At 63.8% G+C, this 22,254-nt stretch overlaps 1 protein-coding gene across 6 annotated transcripts; it reads right to left on the bottom strand.

Moving 5' to 3' along the window:
- Nucleotides 1-2,205: 2,205 nt before the first annotated feature.
- On the bottom strand, nt 2,206-22,078 carry BRD9 (bromodomain containing 9). 6 transcript variants are annotated; one of them, XM_052658977.1, is made up of 17 exons: nt 21,967-22,078; nt 21,123-21,337; nt 20,713-20,845; nt 18,806-18,866; nt 18,054-18,198; nt 15,920-16,030; nt 15,191-15,366; nt 14,032-14,164; nt 12,437-12,512; nt 11,765-11,860; nt 11,237-11,369; nt 9,138-9,249; nt 7,328-7,366; nt 6,219-6,318; nt 4,588-4,755; nt 2,931-3,034; nt 2,206-2,308 (listed from the first exon to the last, which is right to left on the bottom strand). In XM_052658977.1, exons 1-16 carry the CDS (start codon nt 22,016-22,018, stop codon nt 2,934-2,936), a joined length of 1,851 nt encoding a protein of 616 aa, XP_052514937.1. In that variant the 5' UTR covers nt 22,019-22,078; the 3' UTR covers nt 2,206-2,308; nt 2,931-2,933. The 6 variants fall into 6 exon arrangements, with proteins under 6 accessions (XP_052514937.1, XP_052514936.1, XP_052514939.1 ...); XM_052658976.1 differs by lacking the exon at nt 2,206-2,308 and having other exon boundaries at nt 2,401-3,034; XM_052658979.1 differs by lacking the exon at nt 2,206-2,308 and having other exon boundaries at nt 2,401-3,034; nt 15,191-15,324.
- Nucleotides 22,079-22,254: the final 176 nt, after the last annotated feature.

Here is a 22,254-nt window from a genome sequence, read left to right as displayed (position 1 = left end):
GGCAGTTGGCCGGGTGGGAGGCCGGTGAGGAGGGGGCTCCTCCAGGGCTCGGGGCCTCCCGCGGGGCCGGGCTGGTCAGGCCGACTCTACTCCTGGTGGGCCCTGCTCCCCCAGCTACCTGGCCTCAACCTCCCGCTCACTGGCTTCAGTTTCCTCACATGCCGTTGGCCCAACAGCACTGTCCTGGAGCACAGCAGCCCCTGGGTGATGGGGACGCTCCTCCAGAACCCCAGCTGACCACAGGCAGACAGGCGCGCGAGAGCCAGATGCCACCTGGGATCACCAGCCGGGAACCCCAGGGAATGAGGGGGCTGGTGCCTGCCTCCAGGGCCCCTGCACAGTGCCCGCCCACGGGCAGGCCTGAGAACAGGAACCTGCGCCAGAAGGTGCTTCCAGGGAGGCCAGCGGCTCCAATCGCTGTCCACGGTGCTGCCTGGAGCCCACAGGTATCAGTGAGATCCGGGCGGAAAATCAGGCACCCACCCAGGATCTGACCCCAAGACCCAGGGTCTGACCTCAAGACCCAGCCCACAGGCAGCAGAGGCCTTGGAGACATTGCAGCCGGGATCTCTGGAGACTGAAGGCAGAGCTTAGCTCCTGCAGGAAGAGCCTAAGGGCTGCATCCCACATTTTCCCCACCGAGGGCCGAGCTCTGAGACAGAGCTCCTGGGAGACCGAGAAGGAGCTCAGCCAGCAGAGTCGCCCACACCCACGCTCTCCCCTCTGCGGGGCCGGGCTCAGGGGTCCCAGGAGAGCACCCACGCTCTCCCCTCTGCAGGGCCAGGCTCGGGGGTCCCGGGAGAGCACCCACGCTCTCCCCTCTGCGGGGCCGGGCTCGGGGGTCCCGGGAGAGCACCCACGCTCTCCCCTCTGCGGGGCCGGGCTCGGGGGTCCCGGGAGAGCACCCACGCTCTCCCCTCTGCGAGGCCGCGCTCGGGGGTCCCGGGAGACAGCGGTAGAGTCGCCCACACCCACGCTCTCCCCTCTGCGGGGCCGGGCTCGGGGGTCCCGGGAGACAGCGGTAGAGTCGCCCACACCCACGCTCTCCCCTCTGCAGGGCCAGGCTCGGGGGTCCCGGGAGAGCACCCACGCTCTCCCCTCTGCGGGGCCGGGCTCGGGGGTCCCGGGAGAGCACCCACGCTCTCCCCTCTGCGGGGCCGGGCTCGGGGGTCCCGGGAGAGCACCCACGCTCTCCCCTCTGCGAGGCCGCGCTCGGGGGTCCCGGGAGACAGCGGTAGAGTCGCCCACACCCACGCTCTCCCCTCTGCGGGGCCGCGCTCGGGGGTCCCGGGAGAGCACCCACGCTCTCCCCTCTGCGGGGCCGCGCTCGGGGGTCCCGGGAGACAGTGGTAGAGTCGCCCACATCCACGCTCTCCCCTCTGCGGGGCCGGGCTCGGGGGTCCCGGGAGAGCACCCACGCTCTCCCCTCTGCGGGGCCGGGCTCGGGGGTCCCGGGAGACAGCGGTAGAGTCGCCCACACCCACGCTCTCCCCTCTGCGGGGCCGGGCTCGGGGGTCCCAGGAGACAGCGGTAGAGTCGCCCACACCCACGCTCTCCCCTCTGCGGGGCCGCGCTCGGGGGTCCCGGGAGAGCACCCACGTTCTCCCCTCTGCGGGGCCGGGCTCGGGGGTCGCGGGAGAGCACCCACGCTCTCCCCTCTGTGGGGCCGCGCTCGGGGGTCCCGGGAGAGCACCCACGCTCTCCCCTCTGTGGGGCCGCGCTCGGGGGTCCCGGGAGACAGCGGTAGAGTCGCCCACACCCACACTCTCCCCTCTGCGGGGCCGGGCTCGGGGGTCCCGGGAGAGCACCCACGCTCTCCCCTCTGCGGGGCCGGGCTCGGGGGTCCCGGGAGAGCACCCACGCTCTCCCCTCTGCGGGGCCGGGCTCGGGGGTCCCGGGCGCCACGGCTCCCGCTCACAGCAGCACCGCCAGGCTGCTGATCCGTGTGTCTTCACACGTCCTGGGAAGCACTCTCTGGTTAAGATGATTGTCATCACGGCCTCCTGCACAGAACACGCTTCTCCAGAAACACTTATGTGCAGCCACAGCCAGAGTATCACAGACCCCAGCCCCTCACCCGTGGGGCTTTGAGGGATGATGAGCTCAATCACCCACAAGCGGTACCGCCAGGGCCACCCAGCGGCCAGGGAGCTTCTGGAGGCTCCAACCTTGTTTCACAGCAGGAAAACAGAGTGGGACGTTGCGTGGGAGCAGACGTTGACTCTGGACACCACTGAGGTGCCCAGAGCCGGGCCGGAGGCGGGGGAGACAGCAGGAGACAGCACCAGGAAGAAGGCAGGCCATCAAGCTGAGTGAGAAATGAAGGGTCTTCATGAAGTCAACAGGGGACACCTGGCAGGGCTGTAAATGACGCACACGACACTGTCTCTTTTTATCAAGATCTGTATTTACAATCTGCAGACACAAACAGGCATCCAGTAAACACATCCAGAACAAAGCATTTCCAAAGCGTGACCCGCGGCTGCAGCCACAGGACGGGCCACTGCCCAACAGAGCTCCCCAAGCGGCCCCCGCCGTGACCTGCCCCAGCACTGTGGGGGCGCGGGCTCGGTGGGGCAGGGTACACACAGGGCTCACCCACGTCCGCTCCCCGAGGACGCGGACTGAGCAGTGGGTCCACAAGGGCACCGAGAGGGACGTCCCCGCCACGGAGCAGCCCAGAGACAGATCACGCTGGCTTCACAATCTGCTCGCACACCCTTTATAAGTGGCGCCCACCCCAGGGTGCACAGGGCTGGCCACAGGCACCCCACACCCGAGTGCAGCCGACGTGATCGCAGACAGCTCCCCAGCTCCCCGGGGCTGCTCCCGCAGGCCGAAGGGGACAAGATGAAGTCTTTGTCTCCTGACAAAAACTCTGTACATGCAAATAAAAACTGCAAAGTAGAGAAGCCCCAAAGACCACGTACAGGCTAGGTCTTTGTGGGGACCGCAGGCTCTGGAGACTGCAGGAACTCGTACGGGTCGTGGGCCGCCTCCGACTGCTCCCCAACACTGAGGCGAGAAGGGCTCCCTGCAGTGACGGGAGGGGGGACACATCAGCCCAGCGCTGCCATGCACGCCGCCCAGGAGGCCCGGCTGGACGCGTGTCCTGTGGCTGCGGCTAACTGGGCCCATGGCTCAGCCAGAGCCCCGGACCCAGGGCAGAGACCACCTGAGGGCCCCAGGGAGGGGTGACCGAGCCTCCACACAGCAGGGCTGTCAATCCTGCAGGAAGGCAGCTCCTGGGCCAGGGATCCTCGGACACCCCCAGACCCCGAGGAGTCCCAGGGTCACCCTGAGTCCACCAGGACCTTGGGGATCCTCGGACTCCCCCAGACCCCGAGGAGTCCCAGAGTCACCCTGAGTCCACCAGGACCTTGGGGATCCTCGGACACCCCCAGACCCCGAGGAGTCCCAGGGTCACCCTGAGTCCACCAGGACCTTAGGGATCCTCGGACAGCCCCAGACTACGAGGAGTCCCAGGGTCACCCTGAGTCCAACAGGACTTTAGGGATCCTCGGACACTCCCAGACCCCGAGGAGTCCCAGGATCACCCTGAGTCCACCAGGATGTCGGGGTCTTCAGACCCCCAGACCCCAAGGAGCCCCAGGGTCACCCTGAGTCCACCAGAACCTCGGGGTCTTCAGACCCCCAGACCCCAAGGAGCCCCAGGGTCACCCTGAGTCTACCAGGACCTCGGGGTCTTCAGACCCCCAGACCCCAAGGAGTCCCAGGGTCCCCGAGTCCACCAGGGCCTTGGGATCCTCGTGGCTGGGACCCACCCCAGAGTTACCTGGAGCCTCTTCACATGCTTCTATCACCAGGGTAATGGGACCAAAATGCCAACCCTCTACTTGGACAGCTTCAGCCAACGGTCTGTGGCTGATCGCTCCCCTCCCCTCCCCCAAACGTCAGGGCCGCAGAAAAGGAAGTTCAGTGCTATGTCTGGAGCTGATGCGGGACCTTGAGGACGTGAACAGTGTGCTCAAGGGCCAGCAGACGATATCTGCTCCCGTCCTGGCAGGGTCGCCACCCACCACCCACCCACCCTCATGTGCCAACGGGGGCTCCCGACCAAGGACAGCAGTGTGCCCCTCCCAAATGAGAGCCCTGAGGTCCCATGACCCCCCACCAAGGACCGTGAGGTCCGTCCTGTACGCCCCACTGAGGGCCCCGAGGTCCTGTGGCCTCCACCACCACCAAGGGCCCCGAGGTCCGTCCTGTACGCCCCTCCACCAAGGGTCCTGAGGTCTGTCCTGTGCACCCCCCCGAGGCTCCATGACCCCCCACAAGGGCCAGACAGGAGCACAGTGCCGCCCACGCTGCTTCAGGAGCAGAAGCAGGAAGAAGCCTGCGTTCCCTCCGCGATGACACTATGGGGTCCACAGCTCGGACGCGACCGGCTGGGGCTCTTCCCAACATGGACCCGGCATCTTCAGGCCAAGCCCCCCGGTTCACAAGACTGACTTCCACGCCAACCCCTCCCCAGTGCAGCCGCCTGACCAAAGTCCCTGTAGGGGCCTGCAGCGCCCCCGGCCCCCCAACCCCCCTGAGGCACCCACGCAGCCGTGCGGCGGGCCTTACCCAGGTGGTGCTGGTCCCGGTCAGAGGCGTTGGACAGCGAGCTGAGGTTGGACGAGGGCCGCGAGCCTCCGCGCTCCGCCTGCGCCTCCTGCAGGTCCTGAAGGAGCTTCGTCGTCTCGTCCAGGGTCAGGTGCCCATCCTCGGGGTCCAGCTCCTTCTTTACCTTCCCTGTGGACACGGAGACGGGGCTGAGCCTGGCTCGGCCACCACTGCCCAGCTGGGCTCGCGCCGCATGAGGTGCCGTGCAGCGGGGAGCGATGCACGCCGGATGACCGGCCGCACCCCCCGATGGCCCGGCAGGACCCTCCCCACACTGGCGGGGCCACGCTCTCCTGCGCCAAGCGGCTCCCCACCCTGAGGAGGCCAGGAGAATGCCATACGGGGCTCCGCACGGGCGTCAGGCAGCACCTGCATGGCGGGCAAGAAGCAGGGAGGCTCAGCCCCGGGGACATCGCAACCAAGAAGCAGGGGCAGCGAGCGGGACCCACCGCACCCTCAGAAGGGAAAGGACACGTGACGCGAGGAGGAGGGAAGACGCAGGAAAGCTGGGGGTCAACAATCGGTGCCTGCAGGGCCATGTCTGCCCCGGCTGGAGACCAGCGGAGAATATATGCCCCGAGGAAGATGGGCTGAATCAGGCCAGGTGAGCGTGGGACAAACTACAGTCAGACTCCCCACGTTCAAGACACACCCCCGGCCCTGGGCCCAGCAAAGAGACGCAGCCCAAGAACAGACCTGGCAGAGAGCAAACAGGGCTGGTGACAGCCCGCCCACCGAGACAGAGGAGAAGACGGCGGACTTGGCGGGAGGGGAGCCGGCAGGCGGCAGGCTGCCCTTGGCGCACCGAGGGACAGAGGACCCGCCGGGCCCCCACCTGCTTTCCTCCCAGGGCCTGGGGATGCGCCCGGCTGCGGGTGACAGGGGCCACGCTTGCTGCCGGGGGCTCTGCGGGAACAGGGCTCTGCAAACTCACCCTGGCTCCCGCAGCATCCCCTCCCCCCAGCACGGCCCCCGGAGGGCCCTGGTCTGTCCACTGGGACAAGCCACGAGCATGACCGCCTGCAGATTCCACGTGTCAGCAGGTCTGAAGGGGCTGGCAGGGAGAGCCCACACACAGGGCCAACAAGGGCAGAGGACCCTCCTGGGGGCACACGCCGTGAGGGCGGCGACCAGGCCTATGCAGCAGCACGGCGGCCACGGCAGGAGCTCCCGCTGCCCAGGGGGCCAGGGGACCCAGGGATGGGCGGAGGTCAGAGCGCGCCCGGCGAGCCCTGCCGGGAGCCACTCGGGGTCCTGGGGACAAGGTGGGGAGGATCCTGAGAACAGGGGGTGGGGTGGGGGGTCCTGAGGACAGGGGCTGGGTGGTGGGCAGGTCCTGGGGACAAGGGGCTGGGTGGGGGTGGGGGGTCCTGAGAACTGGGGCTGGGTGGAGGGGATCCTGAGGACAAGGGGTGGGGGGTCCTGAGAACAGGGGCTGGGTGGCTGGGGGGTCCTGAGGACTGGGGGCTGGGTGGCTGGGGGGTCCTGAGGACAGGGGCTGGGGTGGGGTCGTCATTCGAGGGCCCATGGGCTGGGCTGGGCTGAGCCACCCTCCCGGGAACAGGCACAGCACGGTGCCCGGCACAACCTACCTAGACAGCCGAGCACAGAGATGTCCAGTGAGACGTCCGAGTAGGGCTTCATGGCCATGAAGTCCAGCGTGGAGCTGCCGTCCCCGAGAGGGTCCCCAGCCTGCGGGAGACAAGCCATGTGAGATGGAGGAAAGGCAGCGAGCTGGTGCCCACCCACCACCCGGGGACAGAGGCCGGGTGGCTGTGCCCTGTGCGTGCGAGGAGCCCACAGACGGGGGACCATGCCGCAGCCTGGGGAGCACAGGGCCTGAGCTCCCCAGGGCACGCCTCCACCTGGAGCAGCTGGGAAGGGCACTGGTCCCCGGGGACCCATGGGCGCGAGGGGGACTGGAGAGAGACCCGCAGATGCTGGGGGGTCTCCGGGGAGATGCCCGGGACTCGAGGCCAGGCTCCTTCAGGAACTCGACAGACAGCGTGGCAGGTCCTTGCCTCCTCTGGGCTGACCTGCAGGGGCCCTGCTGTGGGCCGGTCGGGGTCGGGAGCAGGGTCGGGGGGGCAGGTCCCGGCTCAGGCGGCTGCAGCCAGCCCCAGATCCTCGCAGGCCGTGTGGGGCCAGCGCCTAACACCACACGTGTTGCAAAGCCCAGACAGAGACCAAGCAGATGCCTGGCTGCCTTGCACACGCGGGGAGACACGCGCCCTCGGCTGGCACCCTCTCCCATCTCCGTCAGTCAAGGGCCTGGCTGACGGGCACCTGACCTGCCCTGACCTCTGCCCCGCGAGGCCCCATCAGGGAGGCTGGTGACCCCCACAGCTCGGCCCAGTCCCAGGGCTGCTGCCCATACAGGCAGTTTCAGAGCTGGGGCCAAACGTGCCCCAGGTCACTGCAGAGCGGGGCAGAGACCGCAGTGGACCGCGTCCTCGGGGGCTGGCAAGGCCCTGGGCCGTCCCTGCTGACCGCCCTCGCCCACCAGCGAGCCCACTCCCGGGAGGAGCCCCTGCCGGCTGCACACCCTCAGGCCAGGTCACGTCGGACCATCTCACTTTCCTCCTCAGCAAAGGGATTGAAGCTCCTCTCACTGGCGCCGTCTCAAAGGCCACACGCAACATCCTCACGGGGACCTGAACCACTAGGCTTTTACTGTCTATAACTTGTCCATGGAACCCACCTTCACTTCATCCGGAGGCTTCATCGGAACGCTTCTCCTCTACAAAGAATCAGACAGGAGCCAACCTCACAGGAGCTGCACCCAGAAGCACGCGTGCTCACCCTCCCACTCACCCACGAGGTGGGACAGGCCCGCCTGCGACCCGAGCAGGCCTCACAGGCCACAGCCAGAGCGAGGCTGCCGCAGCGCCTGCCACACAAGACCAGCTGAGACCCCTGGCGGGCTGGGCACCCACGAGACCACCTGGGACAAGACTGCCGTGAAGGCGCGAGAGCCCCCAGGCTGCACCCGCAGCCCCAGGGGTGGGAAACAGAGGGCAGTCAGACGCTGGGCTGGGGCTTCACCTGGAGGACAGCTGACCTGGCGGGCGGCGGGGCGGGGGTGGGGTGGTGGGGGTGGTGCTGAGACCAGCGGAGGAGATGGTTGGATGGCATCACCGACTCAATGGAAGTGAGTCTGAGCAAACTCCAGGGGACACTGGAGGACAGAGGAGCCTAGCGGGCTGCGCCCACGCGGTCGCGGAGTGAGACGCAGCACCGACAAGCACCAACGGCCTGAAGCTGCGCCGCCCTGAGCAGCTCACGCTCACTAACGCGACCAGAGCGCTCTGGCCTGAGCTGGCCGCACGTGCCTGGCTCTCCTTCTGGGCTCTCCATCCTCCACTTGTCTATGCAGCCAGTTCAGTGCCGGCACTGCGCTGCTCGGATTCCCGCAGCTCAGCGGCACAGCTGAAATCTGCATGAGTGATGCCCCCGGGCTCTCTCTCGTCTCCTGTGCCTCTGTGTAAACTTTAAAATCATTTGTTCCAGCTTTCTGAAAAATGCCACTGATGTTTTGATAGGGACTGCACTATATCTATGGATTGCCTTGGAGTATGTGATCATTTTAACAACATTAACTCTTCCAATGCAAGAAGAGAGTCTATTCAATAAGCAGTGCTGGAAAAACCACAATGTTACAGGCGAAGAAGTGAGATTGAACTGTTCCTCTAGTACTGTGTACAAAAAGAAACCCAAAATGGCTGGAGAGGGAACATTCGAGGCTTTGTGGTCACGCACAGGGTGTGGCACGCTCTCCATTTCTACTTTCTAAAACACTCAAAATCTGTAAAAAAAAACATTGTTAGCTCACAGGCCAAAGTTTGCCAATCCTGATCCTGACCAAAAAAAGACATACTACAAATGGAAAATAAAAATACAAGTGACTGCAGACACTTCCTCAGCCACAGGTGAGTCAGACATCACTCCATAAAGAGGCTAAGACATCGACCTAGGTGTCCACACCAGGAAGACACGCTTCAAACATGAAAGTAAAAGACAGTTCTCAGATAAATGAAAAGGCCCTTGAAGATAAAAGGGCGTTTTTCAGGACGATGGAAGGTGACAGCTGATGAACAAAGGCAGGTCTAAAAAGGGACAACACGTGCCAGACGAGGGCGTCCTTCTTAGGTTTCCCTGGAAGGCAGCCGACCCGCGGGGAGGAATAGCTCCAGGCCACCTCACGCACACCCCCTGCTCGCCACACCCCCTGCTCGCCACACCCCCTGCTCGCCACACCCCCTGCTCGCCACACCCCCTGCTCACACACACCCCCTGCTCACACACACCCCCTGCTCACACACACCCCCTGCTCGCCACACCCCCTGCTCGCCACACCCCCTGCTCGCCACACCCCCTGCTCGCCACACCCCCTGCTCGCCACACCCCCTGCTCGCCACACCCCCTGCTCGCCACACCCCCTGCTCGCCACACCCCCTGCTCGCCACACCCCCTGCTCGCCACACCCCCTGCTCGCCACACCTGGCGCCTACCTGCCTCAGCCGGAAGAGCATCCGTGAGTGGTCCCCACCCGTGATCTGGTCCAGCAGGTCGTCCACGAGCTTCTTGCTGTAGCTCCCGGCATCCTTCACGAACTCCTGCAAGCTGGAGGGGGCCGTGAGAGCAGCTGGGACCTGCGTTCCTCACCCTCCCACCCCCGAAGCTGCCCACCCCCGAGGTCCAGATGGGGCGGGTGGAAGGTGGACAACAGTGACCCCAAAACAAGAAACAAAGGGAAGGCAAAGCGGAGAGCAAGGCGTCTGCACACCTAAGCCCTCACGCCCACTTTATGAGAGCACCCACGTCTGTTTTGGGTTCAGGGACACAAGGAAATGAAGGAGAAATCACACGGAGGGCTCCACACTGGGTGGGCTGGGAGCACCTCTGGGGTCATTTTGGACCGTAAGAAAGTGAGAAAATCCCAAACCATGCTAGCGAGTTTAAAACAGAGGCCACACGTTGAGAACAGAAGCTGGGAGCAGAGCCCACAGTCCAAGCAGCACAGCCAGGCCTGAAGGAGCGCTGAGGGCAAGGCCTTCACACGGCCGTGGGCCTGACTCCGCACCCAGCGTCACTGCCTGGACCAAGGGCGGCTGCCTGGACTCCACGCCCAGCATCCGGCTGCCTGGACCAAGGGCGGCTGCCTGGACCAAGGGCGGCTGCCTGGACTCCGTACCTAGCGTCTGGCTGCCTGGACTCTGCACCCAGCGTCCAGCTGCCTGGACCAAGGGTGGCTGCCTGGACTCCACGCCCAGCATCCGGCTGCCTGGACCAAGGGCGGCTGCCTGGACTCTGCACCCAGCGTCTGGCTGCCTGGACCAAGGGTGGCTGCCTGGACTCCACGCCCAGCGTCCGGCTGCCTGGACTCCGTACCTAGCATCTGGCTGCCTGGACTCTGCGCCCAGTGCCCAGCTGCCTGGACCAAGGGTGGCTGCCTGGACTCCACGCCCAGCATCCGGCTGCCTGGACCAAGGGCGGCTGCCTGGACTCTGTGCCCAGCGTCCAGCTGCCTGGACCAAGGGCGGCTGCCTGGACTCCGTACCTAGCGTCTGGCTGCCTGGACTCTGCGCCCAGCGTCCAGCTGCCTGGACCAAGGGCGGCTGCCTGGACTCCGTACCTAGTGTCTGGCTGCCTGGACTCTGCGCCCAGCGTCCGGCTGCCTGGACCAAGGGCGGCGGGCCCCAGAGCCGAGTGCCGGGGCGGGACGATACAGGGCCACCTCCTGGGAGGCCACCCTCCGCCATCACGCCCCCCTCTCGGCCCCTCCTCTATCCCTTTTCCTGCACAGACGTCGGGTCAGCTACTCGTTCACTGCACTGGAGGCTAACGGATCCCTGCATGCTCTTCACACGCACTCCACGCTGTTTCTGGAGTGAGACCGAGATCTAACGTGAGGAGACTCCGTTTCTCACCGACCAGCACAGCTGTCACAGCTGTGACACTAAACGCTAAATGAATGGTCCTCTCTCAGGAATGAAAAAACACAAACCCCAGTCCACAGGTGCAATACCAGATCACTAACTGTAGTACCACACCTGTCACAACTGGGGCTGAACTATGCCCCCAACATCACACGCTGAGGCCTTGACCCCCTGCCCCTCAAACACAGCTGTACACGGAGACGGGGGCCTTAGAGGGAATTCAGTTAAGATGAAGCCTTCATGGTGGCCCTCAGCGTCCCCAGAGCAAAGGAGCTCGAGATGCACAGTGAAGCTGGGGGAGGACACCGCAGGGGAGGGAGGCGCTGGGGGAGGACTCGGGGGAGGAGCTGAGGAGGGCAGCCTCTGCACCCAGCAGCCAGGCCTCAGGAGGAGCTTGGATCCCGCCTCCAAGGCGCGGGTGCCGTTGCAGACACCTGGTCTTGGCAGCCTGAGCCGACACACGGGCGCAAGAGCCCCTGGATGGCTGTGACCTTGGTTTTCCCGGAGCACGGTGGGTCACACCAGGCTCTTGCAGGCTCTGGCCTGGATCGTCATCCCCTTGAAAACCTGGTCCAGTTACCTGAGCTTCGAGGCCACCAGCAGAGGCCAGTCATCTTACTGAGCACCACCACGGCCTGCAGCCTGCCACAGATGCTGGCCAGCCCACCCACCTCAGTGCACACTGCACGCCCGTCTCGTCTCCGTAGGCCGAGTACAGCAGCTCCACCTCGTCAGCCTTCAAGTCGCCAAACACGGAGTTGTTGTGTGTGGAGAGCGCGGTGCTGGCGCTGGAGAGGAAGGTGACTGGGGGGGGTGCGGGCGCCGACGTGAGGGACTCACACACACGGGCCACGTGCACGCCACGTCTCCAGGGACCACGGAGGCCCCACAGAGCCCACGTGCTCCCCGCACCGAGTTCTCAGGAGCCTCCAGGCAGGGGGTCTGTCCGCTGCCTACAGTGTCATGGCCCCCAAGTGGAGGAATAGTGACTTTGTTGGAGGCACTTTAAGTGGCGTCACTGGACCACCAGCACGCGCAGGGCAGCTGAGCGTGGGGAGGAGCCCCCCACAACGGCCGACGCAGAGGCGGGTCCTGCCCTCTGGGCTCCAGCTCCTGCCCCTCCCGGGACGCCCCCGAGCGTGATCAGACCCAGAGCTGGGCCTGACGCAGCAGCCGCTGGGTCGGGGGTGGTGCCTCACCTCGGCTCCTCCGCTCCTCCCGGAAGCCCAGCGTGGTGAAGCCAGGCAGCAGCTTGCTGGACAGTGAGCTCAGGTCCACCGGGTGGGTCTCCTCCTCTGCAAGGGGACCGGGCTCGTGAACAGGCGGGCCCCAGCCGCACGCAGCAGCAGGGGCGTGTGGGAGCACAGCCTGGGGGCCCCTGGAACCATCTGAATTCAGGTCTACACAGCCGGCAACACCCTGAAACCCTGGCTGCCCGCGGTTTCAGAGTGGAAAGCCAACGATCGGCCCACTGCGCGGCAACACAACCCCAAGTCACGCCACGGATCCCACCTCAGGCCTCAGGCCACGTGCTACAGGGGCAGCACGGCTGCCTCCGCCTCCTGACAGGCCTGTGGATGGTTCCCATGGGGACTGGGGCCTGATAGGTCTCCACGTCCCCATCAGAACCTCAATCTCGCGCTCAGAGAAGAACCAGCTTGCCTGTTCTCTTTTATCGAGAACGCTACGATTTACTCCAGCTGACGGTTAAAGTGGCCAGCTCCTGCCCTCCACACCCACAGAGGACCCCTGACTACACTGCATCCTGCCACGTGGGCGATGGGCCATGCCTCATCTACACGTCACCAAGGCGTGGAGGTCAGGGACGGGGCCGGTCAGCAGACAGGGTCGGGTGGGGGGCGGGCACGCACCGTCGGCATCCAGCCCGGCCGTGTTGACCACGCTGTAGAGCAGACTTCCATCCCCATTCTTCTTCAAGTAGCCCATCTGCAAGAGAACAGCCTGAGTGCCCGCGGCCCCAACCCCCTGCGGCCTCCAGGGCCCCCACGCCCCCAACCCCCTGCGGCCTCCAGGCCCCGCCCAGGGCTCCCCCGAAGCAGGACGCCCTTAAGGGGCCAGGAGAACCGTGGCCTCTGAGGACGGCCTGTCCTGAGTAAACCCTGAACAACCACAGAGCTCCCCACCCCCAGAGACCACAGACACGCCTCGTGCCGTGAGCATACGACCCTGGGCACACGTGTGCCACAGAGGAGCTCCTGAGCCGAGCTCCCAGGACCCTCACGACCAGGAGCTTCAAGGACACACAACACTCCCCAGAAACAGCCTTTTCCAGGAGCTGGAAGCCTGACCAACGCGAGCTGGGGCAGAGCCTGGCCAAGGAGACCAGAGGCCCCGCCCCACACACACGGAGCCCGCCTCCATCTAAACTGAGCTCCAGCCGGGAGCAGGGCCGCTTTACAGGCTGGGAGCAGCCGCGTGCACCAGTGCAGGGGAGCCCAGGGATGGGGCGCGGGGGACGGCAGGGCTCCTCACTGCAGCCTCGAGCCCGCAAGGAGCAGAGGACCCTCGGGTGTGGGCAGACCTGAGGTCTCAGTGTGGACGCATGGCCTTTGGTGAACTGAGTCAGGGCAGGCTGCACAGACGGACGCACGGACAGCTGTGGCCGTCCCAGCTCTCTGTGCACCCGGGCCCAGACAGGACGGGGCGCCCTTGTCTGTGAGGAGTCAGTGCTCACTGCGGAAGCGCTGACTCCGGGGCTGAGGAGCCACCACGGCGTACACCAGGCTTGACACACAGAGCTGCCACGTGACCACACGGGGACCTCACACCTTACAGCAGGCACGTGCAACCAGCAGGAAACAGGTGACGTAAAACGTGGTGTGTCTCATATAACCCGACACATCCCAACTGCTACCACTTCACGGTTCTTACGTTAAAACCTCTGCAGCCTTAGGATAAATAGAAAGTTCAACTAGGTTTCCACATACGTTTTGCAAAAATAGAACGTTAGACACCCCGGGTCAAACAAAACACCAGGGTTAACTTTGCCTGTGTCCTCGCTAACAATCACCAGGAAATCTGAAGCCACTGGCCCATGTGATTCCTGCCAAGCCTACCGGATGCCTCCTGTGTCAGAGAGTAGGTATGCAGAGCAGGGCGGGCCCTGAGGACCGGTTCACGCCTGGTCAGACCCGTGGAGACTGCACGGGCGCAGACCCCAAGAACACGGAGAGGACGTGCCACCGCGGAGAGGCAGGGCAGGCTTGGCCTCGGCCCAGAGACAGAGCGCAACCCTCTGCTGGCTGGCGACCTGCACACCACACGCCACCCCCGCTCCCAGGAGGCGGCCAGGGGCAGCCGCGGGGACGAGGCGCTAACCCCCCAGTGACAACGGCACCAGGATATGGCGGCGCTCCAGCCAGACACTCACGACGACCACTGAGGCTCGGTCGTACCGACAGGCCAGCGCCTGGCAGGTGACACGGCCGCCCTGCGGGGGCGCTACCTTGCCGCCGGGCACCAGCCGGCTTATCCTGTCCCGGGCCTCGTCGGCCGCGTGCTCCACCAGTGCCAGGACGTGCTCCTCCGCGGTGCTGTCTGTCAGGCTGCAGGCATTCCCCTCCGGCTCGAACACGCAGCTGTGAGGCGGGGACACACACGAGTCAGGCCTGCCCTCCCGGAGGCCCACCCACGGTGGCAGAGGGTGTGGCGGGGGGCACACGCGCCTGACCCTCCGCGGGCTACGGTGCGTGGGCGCCAGCCGAGCCGAGGGCCCTGGGTCTCAGCCCCGGCTTCCGGTCACCCTAGGGCAACAGGGCCTCGCTGCCAACAGCGTCGCTCAGGCACTGGACCAACAGCAGCAGCAGCTCCGTGCAGGGTCGGGGCGCTGGCCGTGAGCCCGGGCTGTGAGCAGCCCCCAGGCCCCAGAGTGCCCCGAGATGGCAGAGGAAAGAGGGGCAGCTGCCAGCACCCAAGGGAGGGGGTCTCCTCGTGGAAGGCTCTAGAAGCAGAGTGGTGGAACCCCTCCAATGAGTGCGGGGCGAGCCCTCTGGGGTCCCAAGTCTACAGGAAGCCCCTCACAGCCAGGGCCCCAGCTGCAGGAGCCCAGACACAGGCCCTTGCCCGCCCTGACCCGAGCTGTCACCTACGATGGCACCACGGAGCCCCCGAGCCGGGGACGCGGAGCCCTGACCACCGGCACACGTCCTGCACGAGGGGCCCCTCGGGAGTGGAGGGGCAGCGAGAATTCACAGGACACGGTAGCAGCAGCGGCCGGGCAGCAGGCCTGGCGAGCCACACCCGGGACCGAGTGTGAGCGTGGCCGGTGAAGGTGGCTCAGCCCGTGCCCCCGAGACCCGCAGGGGTGGCCGTGACTCCCTACAGGGCCTGTCGCTGCACCAGCACGTGGGGAGGGGGGGCCAGAGTGGAGAACTGCACCCCTTGCGACCGACCCCAGGGCCCAGGCCTCCTGACAGTCTTGGCAGGATGGGGACCGCCACCACGAGCCACTGCACTCTCGAGTGGGCAGTGAGGGGGGTTGCTTCTGTGTGAACATAGGGTGCAGCCTCCGTCCCAGCTGCCTTGAGCAAGACGAGCTGGGATGCGGCGCCCACCAGCAGCGAGGGCATCAGCGCCCGCAGGGCCAGGCGGGTGGGCGGCTCTACCTGATGACTTCTCTACTCGGCCGCTTGGACTTCTTGGCCGTCTCTATGTGCACGGGCACGACCTCGGGGACAGGCTCCTCGGCAGCCGTGTCTTCGTTGCCCAGAAGAGCCGCCTGCTGAGAGAAATCCATGTCCTGCATAAACGACATGCTGCGCTTCAGAGCTAAGAGCCGCTCCTGGAACCAGAAAGCACAGAGCCGCGGGCTTGACCTCTCCCTCCGGCCACAGCACCGACGAAGCAGGGGGGTGGGGGGGGTGGCCGCAGCCTCGCCCGGCCTGGCGGCTAACCCTCCGGGGGCGGGGCGCGTCCCCGAGGCTGGTGAGGCCGGCCCTGGTCCTAACACGTGGCACATGCAGCCTGGCTCACGGGACAGAGGGGGGCCCCGGGGCTGGAGGCGGGGTGCTGGGCTCTGGGAGGCAGCCACACACGCCGAACCCACGAGGCAGGCCGCAAGCCAGCGAGACCCACGCGTCTGGAGCTCCGCCCCGAGCCTGCTGGGGACATGGCCATGGGCAGGAGCAGAGAGGGGGGTGTGTCTGGAGGAGGGGCGTGCTCGCAAGGGCGGCTGGCTGGGGGCTCCCTAGAGCAGAGGGCCCGTGCTGAGGCCGGGGGGCATGGACGGAGCACGGCATTCGCTGTGAGCCTCCGTTCGGGTGTGAGAGCCACGGCGCGGCGGCGGCGGCGTGGCGCCCAGCCGCAGCCCCACGCCCGCCACCAGAGGCCCTCACTTTGCTCATCATCTTGAAGCCGGCGTGCAGGATCTTCTTGGCTAGCTTGTAGTACACGGTGTCCGGCCTGTTGTACGTCATCGCATTGTCGCACATCAGCTTGAAGTCTGCCTGGAAAGGAGACAGTTCCCTGGATGTGGAGCCACACAGACACCAGCAGACTCGAGCTTCCTGCCGAAGCCGCCAAAGGAAGCGCTGAACACCCTGGAGAGCAGACGCGGCTCTCTGCTCTAAAGGCGGCCTTTTCCCTGCCAAAGCCGCCAAAGGAGGCGCTGGACACCCTGGAGAGCAGATGCGGTTCTCCTCTCTAAAGGCCTTTCTCCTACCAAAGGACACCAAAGGAGATGCTGGACACCCTGGAGAGCAGACGCGGCTCTCCGCTCTAAAGAAGACCTTTCCTTTAATCTATGGACAACTTTTCAGCTCATTTTCAGTCACAGCTTATTATAAGATACTAAGTATACTTCCCTGTTGCACAGAGTAACTGCCTGCACGTAGCAGTTTGTGTCTGTTCTTGCTGAAGCCCTGATCTGCTGCCCCCAGCCCTGCCCTTCCAGCAGCCAGCCCTCTGTTCTGTCTCTGTTGTGTAGACAAGTTCATTTGCATCGCCATTTAGATTCCCCATGTAAGTGATGCCATGTAACACTTGCCTGACTCACTTCACTCAGGATAACCTCTAATTTCATCCAAGTTGCTGCAAATGTTGCTGCAAAAGCGAAATAACATTTCACTCTTTTTTATGGCTGAGTAATTCAAGAGTCATTTTTTAAACTTTGAGAAATTCTCCTAACTGTTCGTTGGTCTTCACTCCACAGAAACACTTGCATGGGAAGCTTGCCACACTGTGCCATCCGTTCTGGACGCAGCACACACACTTCACGGGGGTAAAATGCTGGTTCCTCCGCTTCTTTCCTGACCCGCCCCCTTCCCTCTCCTCGGAAGGAACTCAGACATTAACAGGAACAAGAACCAACCACCAGTTCTTTTAAGCAAAGCAGAGGGATAAACTGAGAGGTGGGCACGCCCCCTCTCTGAAGTTTTTCATAGAATTTGGAATTCTGCCTACAGATGGTTACTCTGGTACCATTAGAAACACACTTTCCCCTAAAATAAGTGAGCAACTTACATCAAAGGTAAACGGCCTGAAATGTCGGTACTGTCACCCCAGCCAAACTACTCAGGGCACCCGGACAGGGGAGTTAGCCTCAGGATGGCAACGACTGTTAAGGCGGTGCGTGCCACCGGGAGCCCTTCCCTCGCCAGGCCAGCACTCCCAGGGCTGGGCTGAGGCCACAAAGCCCGTGTCGCAGGTCTCGACTGTGACAGGCTCAGGTCACGACGGGGGACAGGGTGGCACTCTTCACATCTCAGCTTTGTCACTGGGCGACTGACCAGACTGGGCCCACAGGTGGCCGGGTGTACTTCAGGACACAGACGCAGGTAACCACCTGCCCGAACTTGCCAGGAAAACTTTCCTTTTCTCCCACCCACCCTTCAGTCACAGGTCAGCCAACACTTTCAGTGAGTTCTCCAGTAAGCAAAAATAGGAAAGCCAAGCTTGGACAAAGTGAACAGAACCTAAGACAGAAACGCAACACCTTTTTCTAAACGGCATTACTGTCAACACTGACAAACATCTGCTTTGATCTTCCCCTGAATCTGAATGCCAAAAAGCAGCTCTCACCTTTCACAGCCAGCGCTGAAAAGACAGAGAGTCAGCAATAGAGTGCTCAGGAGACAAAAAAACCACGATCCTAAAAAATCTAAACTCCCAGTTAATTACATTAGAAAAATTACATTGCAGTTCAAATCAAACACACCTTCGCTGGACCCAACATGGCCGTTTACGCCACAGCAGCAGCTCAAGAACAAATGTCCACTAGCACGCAAGACGCAGGCTGACTTTCAGACCGAAACACGGAGAAAGTCACAACTGCCCCCCGCGTTTTCAAAACGCCAGCCCAACACAGAAACACCCACAAAGCTGGCGACTGCCAGCAACCGAAGCCGCGTGAAGGCTGCTGTGCGTGAACGTGCACGGAGCTCCCTGGCGACAGCTCCAGGAGGGGCGCCGGTCGAGCCTGAGCTCCGCGGCTGACGGGTGCTTGCTGGCTACGGTCATGAGATGCTCTACCTTGAACTCCGTGACTGACTGGTACCCGTTGGCTGCGATCTTGTCTCTCATGGTGCCGAAGTCCATCGGGTGCTTTATTATCATCGAGTACCCGGGAGCAATTGCATCCGTGACAGGAAAAGCGAAAAATCCATGAGGATCTTTTCTGAAAACACAAATATCACTATTTAAACTGGGAAAACCCTAAGACCTGAGTGTTTGAACAAAACACCTCACAGTAAAAAATCTGATGCAATTAACCAAAATCTAAGGTTGCTTCTTAAAATTAACAAAATTTATGCTCCAGTACTCTTGCCTGGAAAATCCTATGGACAGAGGAGCCTGGTGGGCTGCGGTCCATGGGGTGGCTAAGAGTCGGATATGACTCAGCAACTTCACTTTCACTTTTCACTTTCATGCACTGGAGAAGGAAATGGCAGTCCACTCCAGTGTTCTTGCCTGGAGAATCCCAGGGACGGGGGAGCCTGGGGGGCTGCCGTCTATGAGGTCGCACAGTCGGACACGACAGAAGCGACTTAGCAGCGGCATGCTCTTCCAGACTGCGGTATTTTAGACACACTAAAAACTCCAAAACTACCGTCCTGGGTCCTGCCATGACCCCACCCTCTGGCATTTGATCCCTGGTGCTGACTTGAGGTTCTTGGAACGCTGAGCCCTGCTCCCACAGGCATGCCCACCCCCCGTGAAGCAAGAGCACACAGAGAGAAGAGCTCAGACGCCCCCAGCAGGAGCCCCTCGGAAGCACCTTTTACCTCTGCAGCTGGCGGAGGAAGTGCTCCAGCAGCTGCTGAATCGGCGTGCTCTCGTTTTCAGCTGCCGATTTAAAAACGGAAAAAGGAAAATTAAACAAAAGCGTTTTGCTAACACTTCACCATAAAGAAAACGCCAATTTCGTGGCTTTTATCAATCTATTTCCTGTTCCAGGCTCACACGAGCAGATGAGAAGGTGAGCAAACCCACACGTGGTCCCCACTCAGTGCAGCCAGAGAAAGGGGCAGGACCCAGCAGCAGCCCCCCAACCCCGCCGGAGAAAGGGGCAGGACCTAGCAGCAGCCCCCAACCCCAGCAGAGAAAGGGGCAGGACCCAGCAGCAGCCCCCCAATCCCGCCAGAGAAAGGGGCAGGACCCAGCAGCAGCCCCCCAATCCCGCCGGAGAAAGGGGCAGGACCCAGCAGCAGCCCCCCAACACCGCCGGAGAAAGGGGCAGGACCCAGCAGCAGCCCCCAACACGGCCGCTCCGAGACAACCAAGATGGGCTATCACGTGCCACCCTGTCCCCAGCCTGCACCGCTCCTGGGCCTAGGATGTTCCAGACAAGCTAAGAAGATGCAATCAAGACTTTGAGCAGAAGTCGCCAACGAATGCCCTGATAGCATTCTATCTGTATTCTCTGCTCATGCCTCTGCTCACTAGTAAAACGGGGATAAAACGGGTGTTCTTGTGAGGACTCCGACTATTAACTGCATCTCTGGACGCACAGCAGGAAAGCACTGTTTCCAGGGAACGTGAACACAGAAGTCAGTTAGGTTTCCCTCCACAAGAGTACGTATGTTTATGGTCTTCCTCACTGTGTCCCCGAGGCTGTACCCAGAGCCCCAGATCTGGGGTTATAAATGCTCTTCTCAACCAAGGAACCAGGGTCCTTGGGGCCACTCTGGTCACCAGGGCAACACTGTTGAGCAAGACCAGGAGAGGCCCAAGGAAACCTCATCTGACCACAGGCTTTCCAGGCACACAGGGGAGGGCACAGGGGAGGGCACTCAACAGGGCGGTGTGAATGAGCTGAGTTATTACTAGCAACCGCAGGCATTCCACTGCCTGGAAAATCCCATGGATGGAGGAGCCTGGTGGGCTGCAGTCCATGGGGTTACTAAGAGTCGGACGTGACTGAGCAACTTCACTTTCGCTTTTCACTTCCATGCATTGGAGAAGGAAATGGCAACCCACTCCAGTATTCTTGCCTGGAGAATCCCAGGGACGGGGGAGCCTGGTGAGCTGCCGTCTATGGGGTCGCACAGAGTCGGACACGGCTGAAGCGACTCAGCAGCAGCCGCAGGCATTCCACAGCCACACCCAGCTGAGCAGCTGCTGCCCTGTGCCGACCTGCCTCCCCCACAGGAGGCCCAGTGGCCCCATGTCTCACTGCTCCCCGGGAGTGGGGCTACCAGCAAACACCACCTCCATGACCGCAAGACAATGTCTCCCTGCTCCCCCAGCAAATCAGAGGTGGTCAGACCTCCAGTCAGAGCCAGCATGCCTCCCCCGAGAGGCGCCTGACAGTCTGAAACCAGAGGGAACTCCCCACACAGATCAGAGGGAGCCGGAGCTTTCCAGGTTTCCGCGCCTGAAGCCAGCACAGCTCCTGGGGATCTAAGGGCCCAAACGACTGACGCCAGCGCTCGCCTCCTCCCATCTCCGAGGACCTTCTTGGGACTCTCGCGCTAAGAGGCCAGGAGCTGCAGCAGGCCAAGTCCTGCTCTAGAAGCTCAAAGCGAGCAGCAAGAAACTCAGGCTGGCCCAGCTTCTCTGTGAGGCCTGGGAATGGAGAGCGTGGCTCCTTCCATCCTAGGCGTCTCCCCAAGCCCAAGGGCAGAAAGCCAACCGCTGCTCCCCACGACAAGCCCCCCAGCTCCAGGACACCCCGAATGCCGCCACTCGCCTGGCTGCGTCCGGCAGGCCCGCACCGGCCGGTCGGGGGGCGGCTCCACCTCCACCTTCTTCCCCGGGTCAAAGTCGTCGGCCTCCCCCTCCGTGTCGCAGTGCTCCTTCTCCCGCTTCCGCTTCTTCTCCTCCTGCGAGGCAGGGTCAAGGCAGCGAGAGCAGTGAGGCAGTCTTCAACAGACCTCCCGTCTCTAAGGGGGCGCTGAGAGCGAAAAGCCTCTTCCGGGACCCTTCTCACTGCAGACCCCACCCCTTCAGAGACCCTCCACAGGGGCCGGGCGAGAGACGAGAAACGGGAGGCCCTGACTCTGCGGGGCGCACTCCGCCAGAGAGGACACCCCAGCCCAAGCCCAGAAGCCCTGGCTCCGTCCACCTCTGCCCCAGGGGTTTCGGGCCGCCCTCGTTCACCTTTCGCTTCCGCCTTTCTTCATCGTCAAGGTGCTTCTCCTTCTCCGACTTTTTCTTTTTCTTCTTCTTCTTCTCCTTGTGTCTCTCCCGCTCATGGTCTGACCTGTCATCATAGTAACTGGAGTCGTGGCCGGACCCCGAGAGCTCCGTCACTTCGCTTCCTCCAACTTTGAGGACCAGCTTCAGGGGCTTCTCCAAGGGCTTGTCTGCATAGTCTGTGGACACAGAGGCGGCCTTCACTGTGCGAGCTTGGGGAGGCCGCTCAGCAGCGCACACTGCTACGCAGCCGGCGGCACCTCGGCCCAAGGTGAGGGGACACCGGGAGGTCACTGAGGTCCGGGAAGGTGGGAGGACAGGCCGAGCTGAGGCGAGCAGGGCACTGCCAGAACCATCAGAGAAAGACGGCGGTGAGTGCAAAGGACGGTAGCGGGGGGCGGGGGGAGGGGGGGGGGTCCTTCCCCTCCCCGCCCAGTTATCCTCCACCGGACGAAAGGCGGGTCTCCAGGCCACTGTCGGAGGAACCAGACCACGCCTGGGGCCCCGGAGCCCAATCCCGGCCCGCTAGCTCCGGGTCCCGGGTCGCCCCCTTCCCGCCCTGCCGCAGCCCGCCGGTGCGGGGTCCCTGACACCGGGAGGACAGCGCGCAGGCGGGGAGAGACTCAGGAAACACGGCCAAAGAAAAGGGATGCTCCACGCTTTTCTCCAGGGCGCGCCGACAGCGGGGCGGACGCCTGAGAGCCGCGCCCCCGGGGCCCGGGGAGCGCGCCCGCGTCCCCGCCCTCGAGCCCGGGCCCCCGCCGCCGCGAACACCCGCCCGGCGTCACAAAGCGCGCCGCCGCCTCACCCTCGTACGACGAGCGCCATTCGGCCTTGTGCTTCTTGTGCTTCTTGCCCATGGCGGCAGCGCCCAGGGCAGCAGCGACCCCGCCTGGAGCGCGGCCGCCGCGCGCCGGCCCCGGCCCGCCGCCCGCCTCGCCCGCGGAGCTCGCCGGGCCGCGCCGGAAGCGGCTGCGGCGGCCGGAAGCGGCTGCGGCGGCCGGAAGTGACGCGCCCTTTGGCGCCGGCGCTTCCGGGTAAGGGGGCGGCGCGCCGCGCGCGGCAGGTTTGAAGCGCGCGGGGCGCCGCCTGAGGG

The sequence above is a fragment of the Budorcas taxicolor genome, chromosome 20, assembly GCF_023091745.1.
Source record: "Budorcas taxicolor isolate Tak-1 chromosome 20, Takin1.1, whole genome shotgun sequence".
Classification (NCBI taxonomy): Eukaryota; Metazoa; Chordata; class Mammalia; order Artiodactyla; family Bovidae; genus Budorcas; species Budorcas taxicolor.
This window is presented reverse-complemented; position numbering and strand designations above follow the sequence as displayed.

Bases quoted from the DNA above. Each gene is read 5' to 3' on its own strand.
- BRD9 (XM_052658977.1), bottom strand. From the start codon at position 22,018: ATGGGCAAGAAGCACAAGAAGCACAAGGCCGAATGGCGCTCGTCGTAC. The intron at 21,338-21,966 runs GTGAGGCGGCGG...CTGTGTCCACAG, and splicing joins ATGGCGCTCGTCGTACGAGG to ACTATGCAGACAAGCCCTTG. The intron at 11,861-12,436 runs GTGCGTGCCCGC...GTCCCCTTGCAG, and splicing joins GGCCGGGCTGGATGCCGACG to AGGAGGAGACCCACCCGGTG.